At 34.8% G+C, this 18,110-nt stretch overlaps 2 protein-coding genes across 2 annotated transcripts in view; both read right to left on the bottom strand.

Annotated features, from left to right (window-relative positions):
* The window catches only part of LOC139524520 (RNA-binding protein 42-like), a 45,114-nt gene extending 27,725 nt beyond the window's left edge, over positions 1–17,389 (bottom strand). The window contains exons 1-4 of the mRNA XM_071319346.1: positions 17,232–17,389; positions 14,480–14,691; positions 13,025–13,789; positions 2,737–2,931 (exon numbers count right to left, since the gene is read on the bottom strand). Of these exons, the coding sequence (XP_071175447.1) occupies positions 2,737–2,931; positions 13,025–13,789; positions 14,480–14,691; positions 17,232–17,284 (1,225 nt within the window). The 5' untranslated portion in view covers positions 17,285–17,389. The remainder of the gene's footprint in view (positions 1–2,736; positions 2,932–13,024; positions 13,790–14,479; positions 14,692–17,231) is intronic.
* LOC139522616 (uncharacterized) lies at positions 4,810–9,253 on the bottom strand. Its single transcript, XM_071316083.1, has 2 exons — positions 7,726–9,253; positions 4,810–5,342 (listed from the first exon to the last, which is right to left on the bottom strand). The coding sequence occupies exon 1, from the start codon at positions 9,251–9,253 to the stop codon at positions 7,739–7,741; it is 1,515 nt and encodes a 504-aa protein (XP_071172184.1). The 3' UTR covers positions 4,810–5,342; positions 7,726–7,738.
* Positions 17,390–18,110: the final 721 nt, after the last annotated feature.

An 18,110-nucleotide genomic window follows, 5' to 3' on the forward strand; every position in this document is an offset into this window, starting at 1 on the left:
TGAAAAATTAGGCCAGTTTGAGGATTTTGCTGCTTATATTGATATAGGAAGATGTGGATATAGGAAGATGTGCTGTGAGTGCCAATGAGACAACTCTCCATCCAAATAACAATTTTAAAAAAATAAACCATTATAGGTCAATAGTTTGATTTAGGTAAAACAAAATTAAAATTCTTTAAATGAGGAGTAAAAGAGTAAAATAATAACTATTTGAAACTCTTACATTCTTTAAATACATTGAAAAAATGGCTCTGGTGGCTCACAAAATGACTTTTGATAATAGGTCCTATATTATGACCTTAGATAAACTTGGTTTTTCCATTTAAGATATTTCTTCAGTACCACAAGTTACACATTCCTTGCAAAATGTGTTGAGAAATTCATGTGATATATGTTATGTACATCCTTGTTAAATTTCTCCAAGAGCTATCATGATTTTAACAACTTAAATACCTAATGTGTTTCAATACTGGCCTTGTCTACTAAGCAAAATAATGGGTTATTCCGTCAAAAAAAACTTCAGGAGCATCAGCCATCTGATATTACTACTATTTTGTAAGTTTGTATTGCAATTCCTATACACCTGTTGTTTGTCCATCCGGAATTGCTACATATCATTCACTTGCACTGTACTAACCTCTAGATTTTGATTTTCTAATTTTCAGGTTGGTGAGGTATCTTTTGAAAAACTTTTCACAAAACTTTGAATATTTCAAGAAATACTAAGTATATTCTACACCCAGGAATTCAACTGATTTCCTTAACTTTATTTGGCAAAATCTTCTTTAATTTTTGGTACTCAATGCTCTTTGACTACATACTATATTTAGCATTTTTAACTGATTGGTTCAAGTGTCACTGGTGAGCCTTTTGTAGACAAATCATACATCAGAGTACAAATTTTTAATCCTGGTATCTATGAGTTTATTTACCATTTATTCACTATTTCTTCTACATGGTAAACTTCCAGTTTGAATTATAGCTAATGTTACAACTCCCTTTCTCGCAGCTGGGAAGTAGCCTTAAGGTGGTACCTAACACTACAGGGAGATAACTCTGTAAAGTCAGCTTAACGTTTTAATTACGTTGTGTTGTAAAGGGAATATTAAGCTTCTCAATGATCAAAATTGATGTTTGTCAAACTGCCGGTACCTGTTAACCACGGGTGGCAAAAATCCGAGTTAAATGAGTATTGCCAAGCCCAGTTGGAAATACTGGAAAAAAACTGGTTTTACCGGGTAATACTGGGAAATACTGGGTAAAATGAAATACTGGCCTTAATGTTATACAATATTAAACACAAATGCAATATATTTAAGATATGAATAAACACATTTTGATTTATACATTTTAGAATGTATTATTCTAGCAACTCTGAGACAAGTGTACAAGAAGACACATTAGACAAATATAAATACTCAAAAGCCTTTCTGTCTGGATTGGTCAAACTATTAACATTCATGTAAAGCCAAAGAATTCATTTATTTCAAATATGTATAACTAATATAAAGAATTAAGAATTGCAGGGAAGGAAAAGTCCTTTTAAATAATATCTATGTACATCACTAATTAGTAAGTAATTGTTCATATTAGAACACAGATATGTTTAAATAAAAATAATCAGCCTTTTCATTTCTATAAGTGTTAATGACATGAGCCCGTACAGTGATTATTTAGCAATATGATTGTATTTATATTTAAATTTACCACATTGCAATAAAATGTTGTTTTTTAGTATGAATTATTGAAACAATGCTAGGAAATTTTAAAATAAGGTATCCTAAAATGTGCAAATCTTGTAATCTGCCTAATTAGAATTAGTGGAGAAGAGAATGAAATTGAATTTTAGCAATGACTCTCAATGGTTATCTGTATAAAATGTAAATATTTAGCTATAACACTATGAAACTACCACTAGTCTTTACTCCTTTGTGTTGAAATAAGCTTAAAAATCATATTGCCCAGTATTGCCCAGTAATACCCATTCCAGGGAGTATTGCCCAACCTTGGAAAACCCGGTGGGTTTTACCTGGCAGGAAATACTTTGCCAATCCTGCTGTAAACATTATTAAAATTTGTATTGCAAGTAAGGCCAAACACCAAAACTTTCAACACATCACACTTCTATTAAAACATTCTCCTTATTTTGAAGTTGACTAAAACAGTTCCTACTTCTCTATTGTTAAGTAAAGACAAAAAACTGAAACAGTATAAATATTATATTTCTTATACTTTCATTAAGAGAAAAACGGGTGAAAATGTGTGTGTGACAACTTTGCTGAAAACTACAATAACATACATTTTGTACCAAAAAAATTTACCAACCATTCTAAAAGTATAAATCTTAAAGATCAATGAAATAGATGGCAATACATTGCTTAACAAATTAGAATGGAACAAATTATCAAGTCAATATGCTGGTTTGCACACCTTCTGTATCATTCATCTGTACCTGAGGCATCAGTGAAATCTCTTCACCATGTCATGTCTTCTTGCTGTTTGACTGCCAAGAATTTTCCTATCATTTAGGCAGTGTACCCAATACTCTTTCTGACCAACAAAATGTCAGACAAAAATTCCTTCTGTCAGATAGAATTTTTTAAGTTGAAAAAATAGTAGAAAAGGTCAAAATTCTATTTGGTCAGACAAACTCTACAACACTTTGGCACAGACTGATTTAGGAATATTGAAATAGCTAATACAAACTTTTGTTTATAAATGTAAATATGTACATACCATTCATCTCTCGCATTGCTCTTGCAAAATCTTGGGGGTCCCTGAAACTGACAAATCCATAACCTTTTGTCTTATTTGTTCTTTTGTCTCGTAACACCCTGGCCTTGACAAATGTAGGATATTTACTGAATGCTCTAGCCAAACATTCATCTGTTACTTCATTTCCTAAATCTCCACAAAACATACGAAAATCATCTGAAACAAAAAAGTTCTGTAATCATTACAACAGTTTTTTCCCCAGAATTTTCAAATGGCACCATGGAAATTAACATAGCACTAGTTTTCCAAAAAAAAAAATAGCACCATGGCTCCTTTACTTTCTATTGTAAAATCATCCAAGATAGCATCATGGTAGAAATTATAGCACCAGGGTACCACATTTCTTAACGGCTCTGTGGAGAACTGGACATGGAGTTCTCCACAGAGCCTTTAAACACTGTGGTACCCTGCATTAAACTGAAATGCAAACTATAATGGACTGAGTTTTTGCATTCATAACTCCTTTCATTCAAGTTTTTGTTCAGTTTTACAATAAGCTTTACAGTAAATATGAATAAAAGAGTATATGTGCCCATATGAAACAATGCCTAACAGCATTATCACATTACCGAGTTCTGTGAATTGCAAAATCAGGATTAAACCTTTATTTCCCTTATATTTTAAAAAAGTTTAAATCATAAGGAATAAAGAAAATTTCCACTTGAGGTGACAGCTGAGACCACAACTTCAAGGTAAACTACCTCCAACCAAAACTTTATTGGATGGACACAATGGTGGCTGATTGGATGAAGTGGACTATAGTAGTATGTATAGAAAATATATTATTTATTGAACATTCAAATTCATTGTTCACCTTCACCTACCAAATCCACAAAAAATGTCATCACACAAATTGTACAATTTTGTTCACAAATTGGAATTTTGTGAACGTAGTTACACTTACCTGATATCCTTACATTATGGATTATCTTTCCGGTATTTGGTCACATCTCGCTCAAAACGCTTGACTGATCAAGAATTCAAACCTCTCGGTGAATCAGTCCAAGCGTGAGAACCCCTTCAGTATTCTCCGGCGAAATCCAAACAGATTGCCAAAAGAATTACTAATGGGGAGGAGGTGGGTAGTATATCAGGTAAGTGTAACTACGTTCACAAAATTCCAATTTGTGAACAAAATTGTACAATTTTAATATTACTTGTTACACTTACCTGATATCCTTACATTATGGATATCCATAGATTCTAAAGCAGTCCCAACTCAAGCGGTGGACTGTAATTCTTTTGTTCAAATAATGTACACTATATTACACTATATACAAAGTCTAAAATGTTTGACTGTAAACACATTAAATAGATGTCTTTTTCATCTCACACACAAAGGTTTAAAAACTTGCATCGCATCTCGTCGGATATTATTAGTTACATAGTGTACTAGTGACCTAATACGGTATATATGGGGTCAGTAAATTCCATATGGGGTGAGAGCGAAGCTCGAATCCCCATATGGAATTTACTGACCCCATATATACCGTATTACGTCACTAGCACACTATGTAACGAATTTATCTTACCGACTATCTTTACGCGTGAAATTAAGACTAGTGATTCTCAAAATGAGCAAGTCTTCAATACTGTTAGCACTAAGAAAATACTTCCATTGATCCTACAAAAGCAGACGCCAATAATAACGACTTGTAAGGGTTAAATGTGTTTTATGAATTTATATCAATCTTAATCATCAATTTATTCGTCTGTTGGAACTTTTAAAAAATTTTCTCAGTACCGTTTTGTTTTTTATAAAGGGACATTACACCATTACTAACCGTGTATGAAAGAAGCCCAGCCCCTTCTTACCTAATAAGGAATATAAAGGGACGTAACTCCACTACTAACCGTGTATGAGATAAGCCCCGCCTCCCTACTAACCTAATATCAAATATACACGGTTTGCACGCGGACGCTTTTAACCAATCATATTCCTGGAAATGTATAGGAGGTAAGATAAGAACAGTTCCAACACTGTACAAACTATATTACAAGTTAAAAACTGTACACATTTTTCTTCTTTTTTTTTTTTATTTTATGTATTTTTTTTTTATTTTTTTTTTTTTTTACTTCGATAAAACATGAGGGTCTATGTGACGTAAGTAAAATTTGGTGAATGTGGATTCCCTGCTCCAATCAGCAGCTTCCATGATGTTCTTCATTGATGCACCTTTATAAAGAGCCCAAGAAGGACCAATAGCTCTTGTCGAATGAGCTTTAACAGATTTCTTTTTGTCGTTATATGCCATCTGAATGGTACTCACAATCCATGATGAAATTGTTTGACTTGAAATTGGCTTATGTGGATTACCAATTGCTAAAAACAATTTACTATCTTGTCTGTTTTCACCACGAAAATTGTCAGTGCTCTTTAAATAGTAAGTTAATGCCCTTTTAGGGTCAAGAAGCTTTTCTGCCTCAAAGGCAGGTACAAAAATCTTAGCACCAAAATGTCCAGGACGGTCTTGTTTTGACAATCCTTCTCTAATAAATAAACTCCTCTGCTATGTACAGATATATTTCCATCTCCCAAACGTAAGGCCTGTATATCACTGCAACGCCTGAAAGTAGTGATAGCAATTAAAAATACAGTTTTCCATGTGATAAACTTGAGTTCAGCCTTTTTCATTGGTTCAAAAGGCTTTTTCTTTAACATCTCAAGTATTTTATCTAAATTCCATTCAGGAAGTAGTTTGACCCTGGGAGGCCTTGAATTGAAAACACCCTTCAATAAGCGAATAATGTATGGGTGTTGACCTACTGGTATTTTTTCGACTGGTGGTAAAACACTTGATAGCATAGATCTGTAGCCCCCAATCGTACTATACTGGAGACCACTGGTATACAGACTTGTAAGAAAATCTGCAGTTTCTGTTAAAGAGACAGAATAGGGATCAATTTCCCTTTCACTACACCAGCCACAGAATTTTTTGAACTTACTAGAATAGTCTTTTTGAGTTCCTGTTCTCCAAGAAGCTGACATGAGTTGTCTAGTTTCTTTAGAAAAGCCTCTCTTTTTGAAAATTCTGTTGATAGAGGCCATGCAACCAGACTGAATATTTCTGGGCTTGGATGGTATATTTTTGTTCTTGGTTGATGTAGTAGATTTTTTTGAACTGGTATTTTTATGGGATAATCTGATATCATTTTTAGCAGTTCTGGGTACCAGTGTCTCCTCGGCCAATGAGGAGCTACTAGAATTAGCTGGCAATTGTACCGATTCATGTGTTGAAGCACTTTCGGTACTAGACAGATCGGAGGAAATGCATACCCAATTACATTGTCCCACGGTATGGACAGAGCATCTATTGCATATGCTTCCGGTTGTGGAAACCATGAACAAAATATTTTCACTTTGCGATTTTCCGCTGACGCAAACAAATCTATCATTGGTCTGCCTAACCTGACAAAAATTTGTTGAGCTACAGTCTCCTGAAGAGACCACTCTGTGTGTCTTATTTTTGTCCGTGATAGAAGATCTGCTAACACATTCGCTTTGCCTGCTATATGTGCTGCTTTTATCTGAATTTTGTGTTCTATTAGGAGTTTCAACAAATCCCAAGTTTTTTGACAAAGCTGAATTGATTTGGTGCCCCCCTGTTTGTTTATGTATTGTACAACAGTCGAGTTGTCGCATCGCAGAAGTACATTTTTCCCTTTCAACTGAGGAAGAAAATGTTGTATTGTTTTCAGTACAGCTTCTAACTCTAGACAATTGATGTGTTGAGTTTTCTGTATATCTGACCAGGTCCCTTGGACTATCTGGGAATCCATGTGACCACCCCAACCGTTCGATGTAGAAGCATCTGTTGTTATGGTCACATGAGTTTCCCAGTGTTGTAAAGATCTGCCCTTTGTAATGTTGGCTGTATCTGACCACCAAATCAGATGAGATTTTAGATATTGTGTAATTGGAACATTCAGTTCCAGATTTTGAGAAGTGGGGCGCCAATGACTCAGCAAATAAATTTGAATTGGTCTCATATGAAGTCTTGCATAGGGAATCATCTCTATGCAAGAAGCCATAATTCCAAGTAGATGTAAAAAATCTCTGGCTGTTGCATGTTTTTTCAAGTTCATTACTTTGACTGTTTTTAGTAATTTCAACACTCTTTCTTGTGTTGGGATTACCATTCCTAAATCCAGATGGAATAATGCACCTATATATGTTATTTTCTGTGTTGGAGTTAAAGAGGATTTTTTTAGATTGATTATGAAACCCAACTTTACCAGAAGATTCAACACTATCTCTCGATCCTGGACTAACATGAGAGATGATTGATTTACTAGAAACCAGTCGTCCAGGTATACTACTAGTCTGATGCCTTGTGCTCGTAAATGTGCATCTACTACCGATACTACTTTGGTAAAAACTCGAGGAGCTGATGTTGGACCAAACGGTAGAGCTGAAAATTGTAAGCAAGGGCTGTTTTTCACACAAAACCTCAGATACTGTCTGTGTTTTTGAAATACAGGGATATGCATATATGCGTCCTTTAGATCGAGAGATATTGCCCAATCCCCTTGTTTTACTACATTCAAAACTGTTGATAGAGAGTCCATTTTGAATTGTTGTTTTCGGAGATACCTGTTGAGGGGTTTTAAATTTATAACGGGTCTCATGTCCCCTGTTTTTTTCGGAACTAGGAAAAATGTGCTGTAGAAACCGTTCAAAATGTCCGCCTGCGGAACATATTCTACAGCGCTTTTTTCCATAAGTTCTTTTACTTCTAAATGTAAAATTTCTAAATCTTTTGCAGGAACAGAAGTTATTTTTACTCCTGTTTTTGGAGGAAACTGTTGAAATTCCAGTTTGTAGCCCTCTTTTATAATTGATAAAACCCACTGATCGTTTGTTATTTTTGTCCATTCCTTTAGAAATAGGCTTAAACGACCCCCTACAGGTATCTCTGGAAGCAACATTTGCACATGAAAGTTGCTTACCTTGATCTGATAGTCATTTCTTTTGTTGCCCCTTGGCATGAAATGGGTTGTTAAAGCGACGAAAATTGTTCGTTGTACCAGAACTCTTGTCGTCTTTATCTGGTCTTGTTACTGTACTAGTTCTTTGCACTGTACGCTGTGTATTAGACTTTGCACCTGTGAAAGTAGAACCTTGTGCATTGTCAAATTTTGGTTTCTTAGACCAATCATTCGAAAATTGATTGCCTGTAGCTTTCCTTTTCACTGAAAAAGTTTTATTCACATGTAATTCAGGCAGTAACTCTTTTAATTGTTTATTTTTGTCAACCCTGTCTTTAAGAGTTTGTTCCATATTGTCACCAATGACACCTGACTTTGTCAAAGGTAATGATACAAGTGGATGCTTAAGCTCTTTAATATCATTAAGACCTGTGTCCTCTAAAGTAGCTTTTCTACGAATTAAGTGGTGAAATGCACCAGCCCGTGCCACTTGGTCCAAAGATTTTGTAGACATTGCAAATATGTCTCTTACAAGTTGGATAGATTTGTCTAGATTAACTTCATTTTCTGACAAAGTATTTAACAAATTGCCCAAAGCTTGTTGGGTGTATGCTGTAGTAATTATCCCCATGCGTGCAGCTACCTGGCCTTGATACGCCAACTTTTCAAGGGATTTTAAACAAGGATTGTATAAATTGCTTTTCTGGCTTACTGAATAAGCTTTAGCACCATGTTTTTTCACTAATAAATCAGGTACCATATTATCTAGACTAGGTACTTCTAAAATATCACTAGTTTTCTCGTGAACAGGAAAACTGTGTCTATATTCATCATTATAGGCTGTTAACCTTTCTGGATTTTTACACCTCCAAGAACCAGATAAAATATCAATTTGACTTTTGTCAAGAATAAGACCTCCAGAGCTTGTCTCTTTTTTAGTCTTAACATCATCCCCAAATAAAGATTTTAAGTGATCATTATTGTTCTCATCTGAGTCACTTTCATTACCCTTCACATATTTACTGAATCTTGATGAAGATTTTTGAGGATTATCAGTTTCACTTTTTAAAGAAGACTCATCTTCTGATAGTAAACCTATGTCATGTCTTTCTCTATGGCCTGGTGCCAAAGATACAACATCATCATTTTCCCTTTCACGAACTGAATCTGTTGGAAAATGTTCATGGTTAGAATCCTCAACAAGTCTGTGCGCTCCTGAAGAGCCACTATCTTGTTCAGATTGATTCTTACAAGGTCTCTGCTCACCTGACGTGACAGTATCCTTGTTTATATTTATACCATCGTTTGAACTAAATAAATCGAAAAATTTATCAAACCTGGTTTCTATCTGTGAGAAACGGCTTTCCCATTTCTTATTCAGTTCCTCGACCTCGTCCTTTTTCTTGGACCTACGGGAACTGGTCTTTCTCGAGGCTTTTGGCTCCGCCATTTTATCCCGAGCATCCCCTGCCACTGATGATTTTGGACTGCTGGCAGTAGAAAATACCTCGTCTTCACTGAGCGTGTGATGAACGGTAGCTTCCGTCATCCTTCCACGCATACGAAAAACTTAATTTGCAAAATCTTGTGTCTTAGACACGTTAATTCTGACGAATAAAGAAACGTGACCGCTTTGGATTTCGCCGGAAAGAATACTGAAGGGGTTCTCACGCTTGGACTGATTCACCGAGAGGTTTGAATTCTTGATCAGTCAAGCGTTTTGAGCGAGATGTGACCAAATACCGGAAAGATAATCCATAATGTAAGGATATCAGGTAAGTGTAACAAGTAATATTAAAATAATAATGAATTCCAAATAAGTGAAATAAGGGCTTTTTAGTTAAACCTAGTTTTTCAATAAAAATTAAAAAAAATGGACAGGATTTCAACTCTGATATTAAGTAAAATTGCAGCTGTATTATTTACATATTAAATAAGTAAAAACAGTTATTGAAGGACAATTATTCTCATTAGCAGTTGACTGATGGTTTGAGCCATATTGACTGATTTTTATAGCTTGTGTCACTGCTAACTCTGTTGTGTTAAATTTCCCTCTATCTATTATAAATGAAGACAAGAGTGCACACGCTGAAATGTCTCGCCTTCTATACTAATCATTGATATTATGTTGATAGTCCTAAGTATAAAGCTTAGTTTTATTACAACTGTCTCATAAACTGAACATTAACCAAGATAACTAAACAAAGACCAATGAACCTTGAAAATGAGGTCAAGGTCAGATGAACCATGCCAGGCAGACATGTACAGCTAACAATGCTTCTATACAACACAGGGCTCACGCTACCAGGCGACTTGGGCGAAGAAGTCGCCTTCCCGACCGTCACTTCGCTTTCCCCAAACCCCAAAAGCGAAAACAAGTCGCCCTGTTCTTGACGACAGTCGCTTTCAGTCGCTTCCGTCATCGGACATTTTCAATTTTTACTAAGTTGATGAAACATCAAATTTTTATTGATAATTAAAGAAATTCAGACATAAACGATTCATTATCTTTTGAAAAGAGGTTGAAGCATTGTCTTCGAGTGTGTAGAAGGTTATTTGATAAAAATACAACTTTTTATCACTTCGTGCATTTCCGCAAGTACCGGTGCTTGTTACTCGAAAACGTACATCAACCTCAATTTCGGCGGCAAAATAAGTTTGTTACTTCATTTAAACGTGACAAAAGTTGCCTCCAGTAAATTTTAATCCATTTATTGCATTAAAAACGTCATGTTCCTTTCCAAATAACTTGTCAAACATCGTTTATTTTTGTAAATTTTCTTGCATTCGTCCGCCATTGACCGATTTCTAATCTCCGGATCTGAACCGGACGAGCTATGACCGAAATCCGTACTTTTACAATAATTACTACGGACGCACGGATGGAACAGCTGACAGAAGAATATTGATCCCAAAGGGAAAAATTACGCATTCCACACGCATTAAGGAACTTTTGGTTACATCTAGTTGATTGGTGTATATAATTCCTTATATTTTTTATGGATTGTTTCAAACTATTGATTAAAGTTGCTTAACTCTGAGACTATTATACCAGAGACATATATATGTCTCTGATTATACTAATATCAATATATTATGGCCCAGCTTAATAACTTTTATATTTTTTTATGAGAAACACTGAATGTCATACACAAGATAATTTTTAATTAAATTGTAATTGATATATTATAATTTCTTTACATTTTTTTAAAAATATTTTTTATTTTTTTAGTGCTAGATATTTAGTTGGTAGTTTCTCACAAGCTTAAACAACTTTTAATTTCAAATGTTACTTTAATTGTAATTTTTTTACTCAGATATGAATTGAATAGTATAAAAAGAACATTATTTACATATGGCCCTTTATACTATTGTAAAATCCAAACATTGTATCGCACCGCGCGGATGAGCACTTCTCTTTCAAATCTCACCACTTCTCCCTATCAGTTTCAAAAAGAGAAGTCACTTCTCCCTATAATTCTGAAGTAGTGTGAGCCCTGCTGAACATATATAGTTGACCCATTACTTATAGTTTAAGAAAAATAGACCAAACAAAAAAACTTAACACTGTGCAATGAACCATGAAAATGAGGTCACCGTCAAATAAAACCTGCGCGACTGACATAAAGATCATAAAATATTTCCATACACCAAATATAGTTGACCTATGGCATACAGTATTAGTTAAAAAGACCAAAACTCAAAAACTTAACTTTGACCACTGAACCATGAAAATGAGGTCAAGGTCACATGACATCTGCCCGCTAGACATGTACACCTTACCATCATTCCATACAACAAATATAGTAGACCTATTGCACTATAGTATGAGAAAAACAGACCAAAACACAAAAATTTAGCTATAACCACTGAACCATGAAAATGAGGTCAAGGTCAGATGACACCTGCCAGTTGGACATGTACACCTTACAGTCCTTCCATACACCGAATATACTAGCCCTATTGCTTATAGTATCTGAGATATGGACTTGACCACCAAAACTTAACCTTGATCACTGATCCATGAAATGAGGTCGAGGTCAAGTGAAAACTGTCTGACAGACATGAGGACCTTGCAAGGTACGCACATACCAAATATAGTTATCCTATTACTTATAATAAGAGAGAATTCAACATTACAAAAAATTTGAACTTTTTTTTCAAGTGGTCACTGAACCATGAAAATGAGGTCAAGGACATTGGACATGTGACTGACGGAAACTTCGTAACATGAAGCATCTATATACAAAGTATGAAGCATCCAGGTCTTCCACCTTCTGAAATATAAAGCTTTTAAGAAGTGAGCTAACACCGCCGCCGTAGCCGCCGTAGACGCCGTAGCCGCCGCCGCCACCGGATCACTATCCCTATGTCGAGCTTTCTGCAACAAAAGTTGCAGGCTCGACAAAAATGGTGTAAAATGTAATTTAAAGACATTAACTCCCATAAGGAGATGACTGACATGTTCCATTGTAGGAAGTATTCCTAGATATAAATGTTTCTTTCTATCTACTGTGAATTCAGCCAAAATCCAAAAAAGTTAAAAAAAAAAAAGTAAAAAGTCTCATTAAACAACTAAATACTATAAGGCATAATAAAAATGTATGTGTGGTTCCAGTAACCCTACCTTCCCTACTTTTTCACCTCAAAAATAGCCTACCCTAAAGATTTTATTGTCCTTTTTCATTAAGCACTGTTAAAGTCAGAATGTTGCTCCCATGGACTCAATGTAAAAAAAAACATAAAATAAAAACAAATCCCTACCTACCTACCCTAATGTTTTTTCAAATGTAACTGGAACCACACATACTTTTCTATTTGGCCTTAGGAGTCAACTGATGAAATCAACCATGCAGACTTATCTTTATATCTTGTCTTGCTGATTTTTGTTTTGCTGTAAAAATTTCTCTCTATCATTAAAGTTTTCACGATAATAGCCAAAAATGCAAACAAATCATCAACAATTCTTATTAAGGAAAATTTTGGTAGATCTTGGTTTTATGAATATTTTGCCACTTCCAGAGATTTTCGATAACATTTTTTGAAGCATTTACTCATACATTACCCTTATGCTCTATTTTAAGCAAAGGCTGCCATATTGGTTGGCAATGCAGACTCATTCAACACTAGGGGTTACCACACTCCAGAATCATAGGGAAAAGTGACTTCTCCCTAGAAGTCAAACAAGTAAAAACCCAACAAGGACACATTTAACAGCAATTATATTACTAAAGAATATGAGTGGCCAAGTTCAGTAAAAAAATACTTGATCACTGTTTTCAAAACTAGGATTTCCCCAAAATAAATACTTTTTACATACCTGGATCCCATTCCTCTAAACTTGGATCTTCCCATATCTGTCCTGCAGCTGTTCTTATAAACTTTTTCTTTTTGTCTTTCTTCTTTTTACCAGTGCTATCTTCCACTTCTGTTTCCATAGAAATAGCTTCTTCCCCCATAAGTTCTACAGGCATTGTTGGACCAGCTACAACTTTGGGCCCTGTGTCTACAGGTGTAACTATTGTGGTTGTTTCTGTTACTGTTGTCTCCAATTTTGCTTTCTTGTTTTTCTTCTTTTTTTCTGACTTTGGCTTATTTATAACTGGAGCTGCTGAAATAACCATTTTAGGTTTTTCCTCTTTAGGTGGTCCTGTAGGACCACTACTAATACTATTACCACTGCCTTCATTGGCCATCATATGCTGGACACCATCACTGAATCCATAACCTGGTCCAATTGGACCCGGAGGGGCTGGTCCACCCATTGGTCCAGGTCCTCTATAAGGAGGCATGGGCCCAGGACCTGGCCCATGTGGTCCAGGACCATAGGGTCCAGGGCCATGTGGTCCAGGGAAACCATGAGGTCCAGGTCCTCCTGGAGGTCCATAATACTGTCCTGGGCCTGGTGGTCCAAACCTGTGAGGTGGTGGCCTAGGTGGAGGGGGTCGATGTCTGACTTGATGGGGAACAAATGCAGGTCTGATAGCTGGTGGAGGGGGAGGAGGCGGGGCTAATGGTGGCATGTCTGATTTATCCTTTGGTTTTGGTAGTAAGGCAGGAGGCGGTGGTGGCGGTGCTGCCAACACTGAAAAATAAATGTAAAGCAATGTGAATAATCCGGTCCACAAATATAAACATTTCAATAAAAAAAATATTTGCAATTTTCTAAAACTGTAATTCTGTGAACTTCCTTAATGTTAATGATGATTGCACTTCTCGGGACTCTATGAAATAAAATTTATTCTTTTTCCCAGGCTATTCATTGAATATTTACATGTTATAGAGATATAATTAAATTATGGATGTAACACATCTTCTGATTGGCTGAAGTTGTTTTGTTTATCAGCTCATAGACATAATTTTGTCATGTGACCGTAGCATCATCAACGTTTTTTCATGGTTTACTCTGGTTAAAAATTGAATTTAGAATTAAATTAGAAGAAATGACTGTAATATTTTTTCTTTTTATTCGAAATAACATAAAAAGTTCACACTATAAAATAACCTGTGTATATTCAGTGTGCACCACATTTTTTTAAAGTTATTTCTTCAAAGACAGAAAAAATATTACAGTAATTCCTTAAATAGCTATTAACCTTAATTATATACATGTATGTATATTTGACCTGTTACAGTAGCAACCGAGCAGGAATGAATAAGTTAAACAAGACCATTTGTAATTGCATATACCCTTATATAAACAGAATCCAAAATAAGCATAAAATACAATCAGGAATACATGTTGAAGAGGTACAGAACGGTAAAGTATACATACCTGAAGCTGGCAAGGAAACTGATGGTGGTCCTGCAGGCTTACTACCAGGTGGAGCTGTGGGTGGTTTTCTCAAGGGTGGAGGAGGGGGTTGCCCAACAGAAGGAGGATCTGATGATATCCTGGCTTGAACATTGGTGAATGTTCTTGATCCTATTATCATAGGATGCGGCTTAGAACCCTGACCTTTTGGAGCCAATATTTCTTGTTCAAATCTGTAAAAGACAACTTAAGTGTGTCAACTTAAAGTCAAATATCATATTCAGAATTGTTGAACTGAATTCATTGCACTGTAGGGGAATTTCATATAAAAAAAACACTATTTATGCAAAAAGAATAGAAATGTTTACTCAACAAATCACAAAGCTGTACAAGTCATCACAAATCAAAAGCCTCATATTATTTGAAGGATGTGTATAGTGCTATACACAAATCTTTGGTATGCATAACATTTTTTTTGTTTTTTTTGTTTTTTAATATACATTCGACTGTTGTTATCTCAAAGTCAGCTAGACCAGAAAAATATTTACAGATACATGTAGTTAATTTAAAACAAAGACTTGAAGTTTAACAGACAAAAGTACATAAAACCTTGCTTACATTGTAGCTTGTTAAGGCTAAAATAAATCTGGATGAATATAGGTAGGGGATGGATATTCTGGTCACAGATTGATGTATTTGAATGTGATAGTATTTTCTATTATTATAACATTTTTATTTTGGCAGTGTCTGCCCAACCCCACATGAGAGCACCAGTAGTCAAATTGGCATTAGTAGACTACATGTCCCCACATCCAAAATGCCATCTAATGGCACATGAAACATGAAATATACACAGAAATCATCGCAATAAGGGAATAAATGGATTGAATCCAGACTCTCAAGTTTTTATAAATAATTATATAGTAAGTGAACAGTTTTTTTCTCTGTTAAATAAATATTCTTAAAATGGAATATTGTGATATATGTATATGAGGGGAAGACATTTAAAACTTATAATTTATTGAAATTATTCTTTAAAAACTTATACCAGAATCAAATTTTATCAGTCAAATAACTACATACATTTGTATAAAGGAAACTGAATCAATTGTGCATTAAAACAAAAAAAATCCAAAGAAAAATCATAGTTTGAGAGACTTAATTTCTTTTTAGGTAGAAAATTCCAGACAAATTTGGAGAGGAAAAGGGTATATTTTTTTATTTATAATTTTAAATTGGATTTGCTGCTTTTCATTCCTTAGTCAAGTTTTTTATTTAATTTCTGTTGAATACTCTTTTTTCTAGTGTAAATCATTCATGGAATCATGATATAAAGGAGATCTATATCAACTTTAATACTAATAGCTTCTTTAATTTATGAATACATTCAAGCTTTATTTTCCCTCCTTTTAGATATTTTAAAATTTCAGTTTCTTTTTTTTCATTTTTCTAAAAAAAATATTTTCGTAATGTACATGTTATTTTCTTTTCCAAATTCATAGATACCATATTTATTCCAGACGTTCCTTATTAGCAGATGAAGTATAAAAAAAATCACAATATACTTGGTGAGACTAGTATTGTAACAGCAACTATGTAATATGAAGGAAACAGCTTCCTAAAAGGGTCTCAGCATCATCATGATCATGATTTATGAAGTCAACCATGTAAAATTGTGCCAAAAGAATTGAAATATATTTTTACTGAAACTTGAATTTAAAAGAATGCAAAATAAAAGTTATGTGTTAATTAATTATTAGGCTAAAATAATTGCCTTTTTTTCAGTGACATTAATTAACATGAAAAATTGCACTTTTTCAATGACATTTGCACGTAAAATTGCCCTTTTTCTTACTAGCACCCTGCCCTTTTCAAATCCTGGCTAGAACACTGTATATCATGAATGATGGTTCATTATGTTTGTGGGGTAATCAGTTATACCGCATGTTGCTATATTACAATAGGAAAACACCCGGACGTCCCAAAAATATATAGGTGCTCCTATCATTGGAGGAAACACTACACAGTTGTGTACACACACATGGCAACATGAAACATGATCGGAAATCCATTTGATGATATCTAAACATATTGAAACAAAGTGAAAAATATTGTGTGTCACATGGGCGCTTACATTTGTCACTCTATGCGCCATTTCTGGTTGATAAGCTAAATTGGCACATGGCCCACATCCTTTCTGATCTGACAGTGCTTTACCATTAATTCCCATGAATATTTTATGTTACATTCCTGATCTTATGACATTTTATTATAAAACCAGATGTGGACATGTAGCCTAGGAATGCCAATAAACGTATTTACACTTTTGGTATTTAGCTGTATTTTGCCTCTGAATGACCTAATATCACCTCCGAAATAACCTTCTGACGTCAAACAACAATCACTTTTTAGTTGTGACGTCAAATGTTTTGAATTATGATGTCAAAGTTTACAGGAACCTGTGTGGTTTAATGTAATGGCGGACAAATTTGCATACAAGTGTAAATACGTCTATTTGACTACTCACACAGAAACTGCATTTTAAATTAGTCTCTAACATTAACAGCGTTAACTACTTGAACTAGGGATGTAGATCAGAACATTATGAGCGAGGGTGGAGGGTTCTTTTTTACCCGAAAGGCGTAGTAGAAAAACCAGTTCGTTCAGTATCTGGTAGAAGTAGAAGTAGACTGTGTACATGACATTGTGGTTCTGTATAAAATGTACTACGTATGTAGGGATATTATGACATTTTTTTTATTTTGGTTATTACCGACTCATTTCCTCTTCCATCTCTTTCAATCTCTGGTCTGTTATCATGGCCATTTTGTCTCTTGTTTTATTAGAAATCAACTATATATTTTTTTACAAATTAAACGTTTTGGTTGGTTCGATGTCAAATTTTATCTATGAATATGGAACGTTCATGTGCCCGTTAAAACACTCTAATGACGAAGAATTTCATTTTTCCGAACTGACTAAATACCATAATAAAATGTTTATACAATGTAGGATAATACAGACCCTATTTAAAACATTTTTTTAACGCATATAATGATATATTCTGTGTTTATAGGGCACTACCTGACAAATTCTCATATTTGATTATAACAATGTAAAACATGATACAAATTATAAAAAGTATAAAATTTTACAATTTTACAGGGCTTGGGCTCAATTATATAGCTTCGTTTCAATTGTAGTTTACGCCGGGTCTACTGAGACGTCATCTACTATCGAGTTGACCATCGACATCCTCTGATGACCATATAAGCCATATAAACATAATTATAGATATAAATAGATATTGTGATTAAAAATGATTCAATGATGTCGATTATGCACTTGCAACAGTGGCGGATCCAGAGGGGGGGGGGGGGGGTTCCGGGGGTCCGCACCCCCCCTTTATTTTGGCCGATCAATGCATTTGAATCGGGACATATGTTTGCACCCCCCCTGCACCCCCCCCCCCCCCCCTTTTGCCCTGGGCTAGCACCCCCCTTTCGAAAATTCCTGCATCCGCCACTGTGCAAGTGCATAATTCATCATCAATGTTTCTTAGCTTATTTTGAAAAATGAACCATACTGACTGTCAAAAGCGAATTATTATTTCACTATTTCAGTTTCATTAATGATTAAACACCAAAAAAAA

Source organism: Mytilus edulis, chromosome 5 (assembly GCF_963676685.1).
Source record: "Mytilus edulis chromosome 5, xbMytEdul2.2, whole genome shotgun sequence".
Taxonomy (NCBI): domain Eukaryota; kingdom Metazoa; phylum Mollusca; class Bivalvia; order Mytilida; family Mytilidae; genus Mytilus; species Mytilus edulis.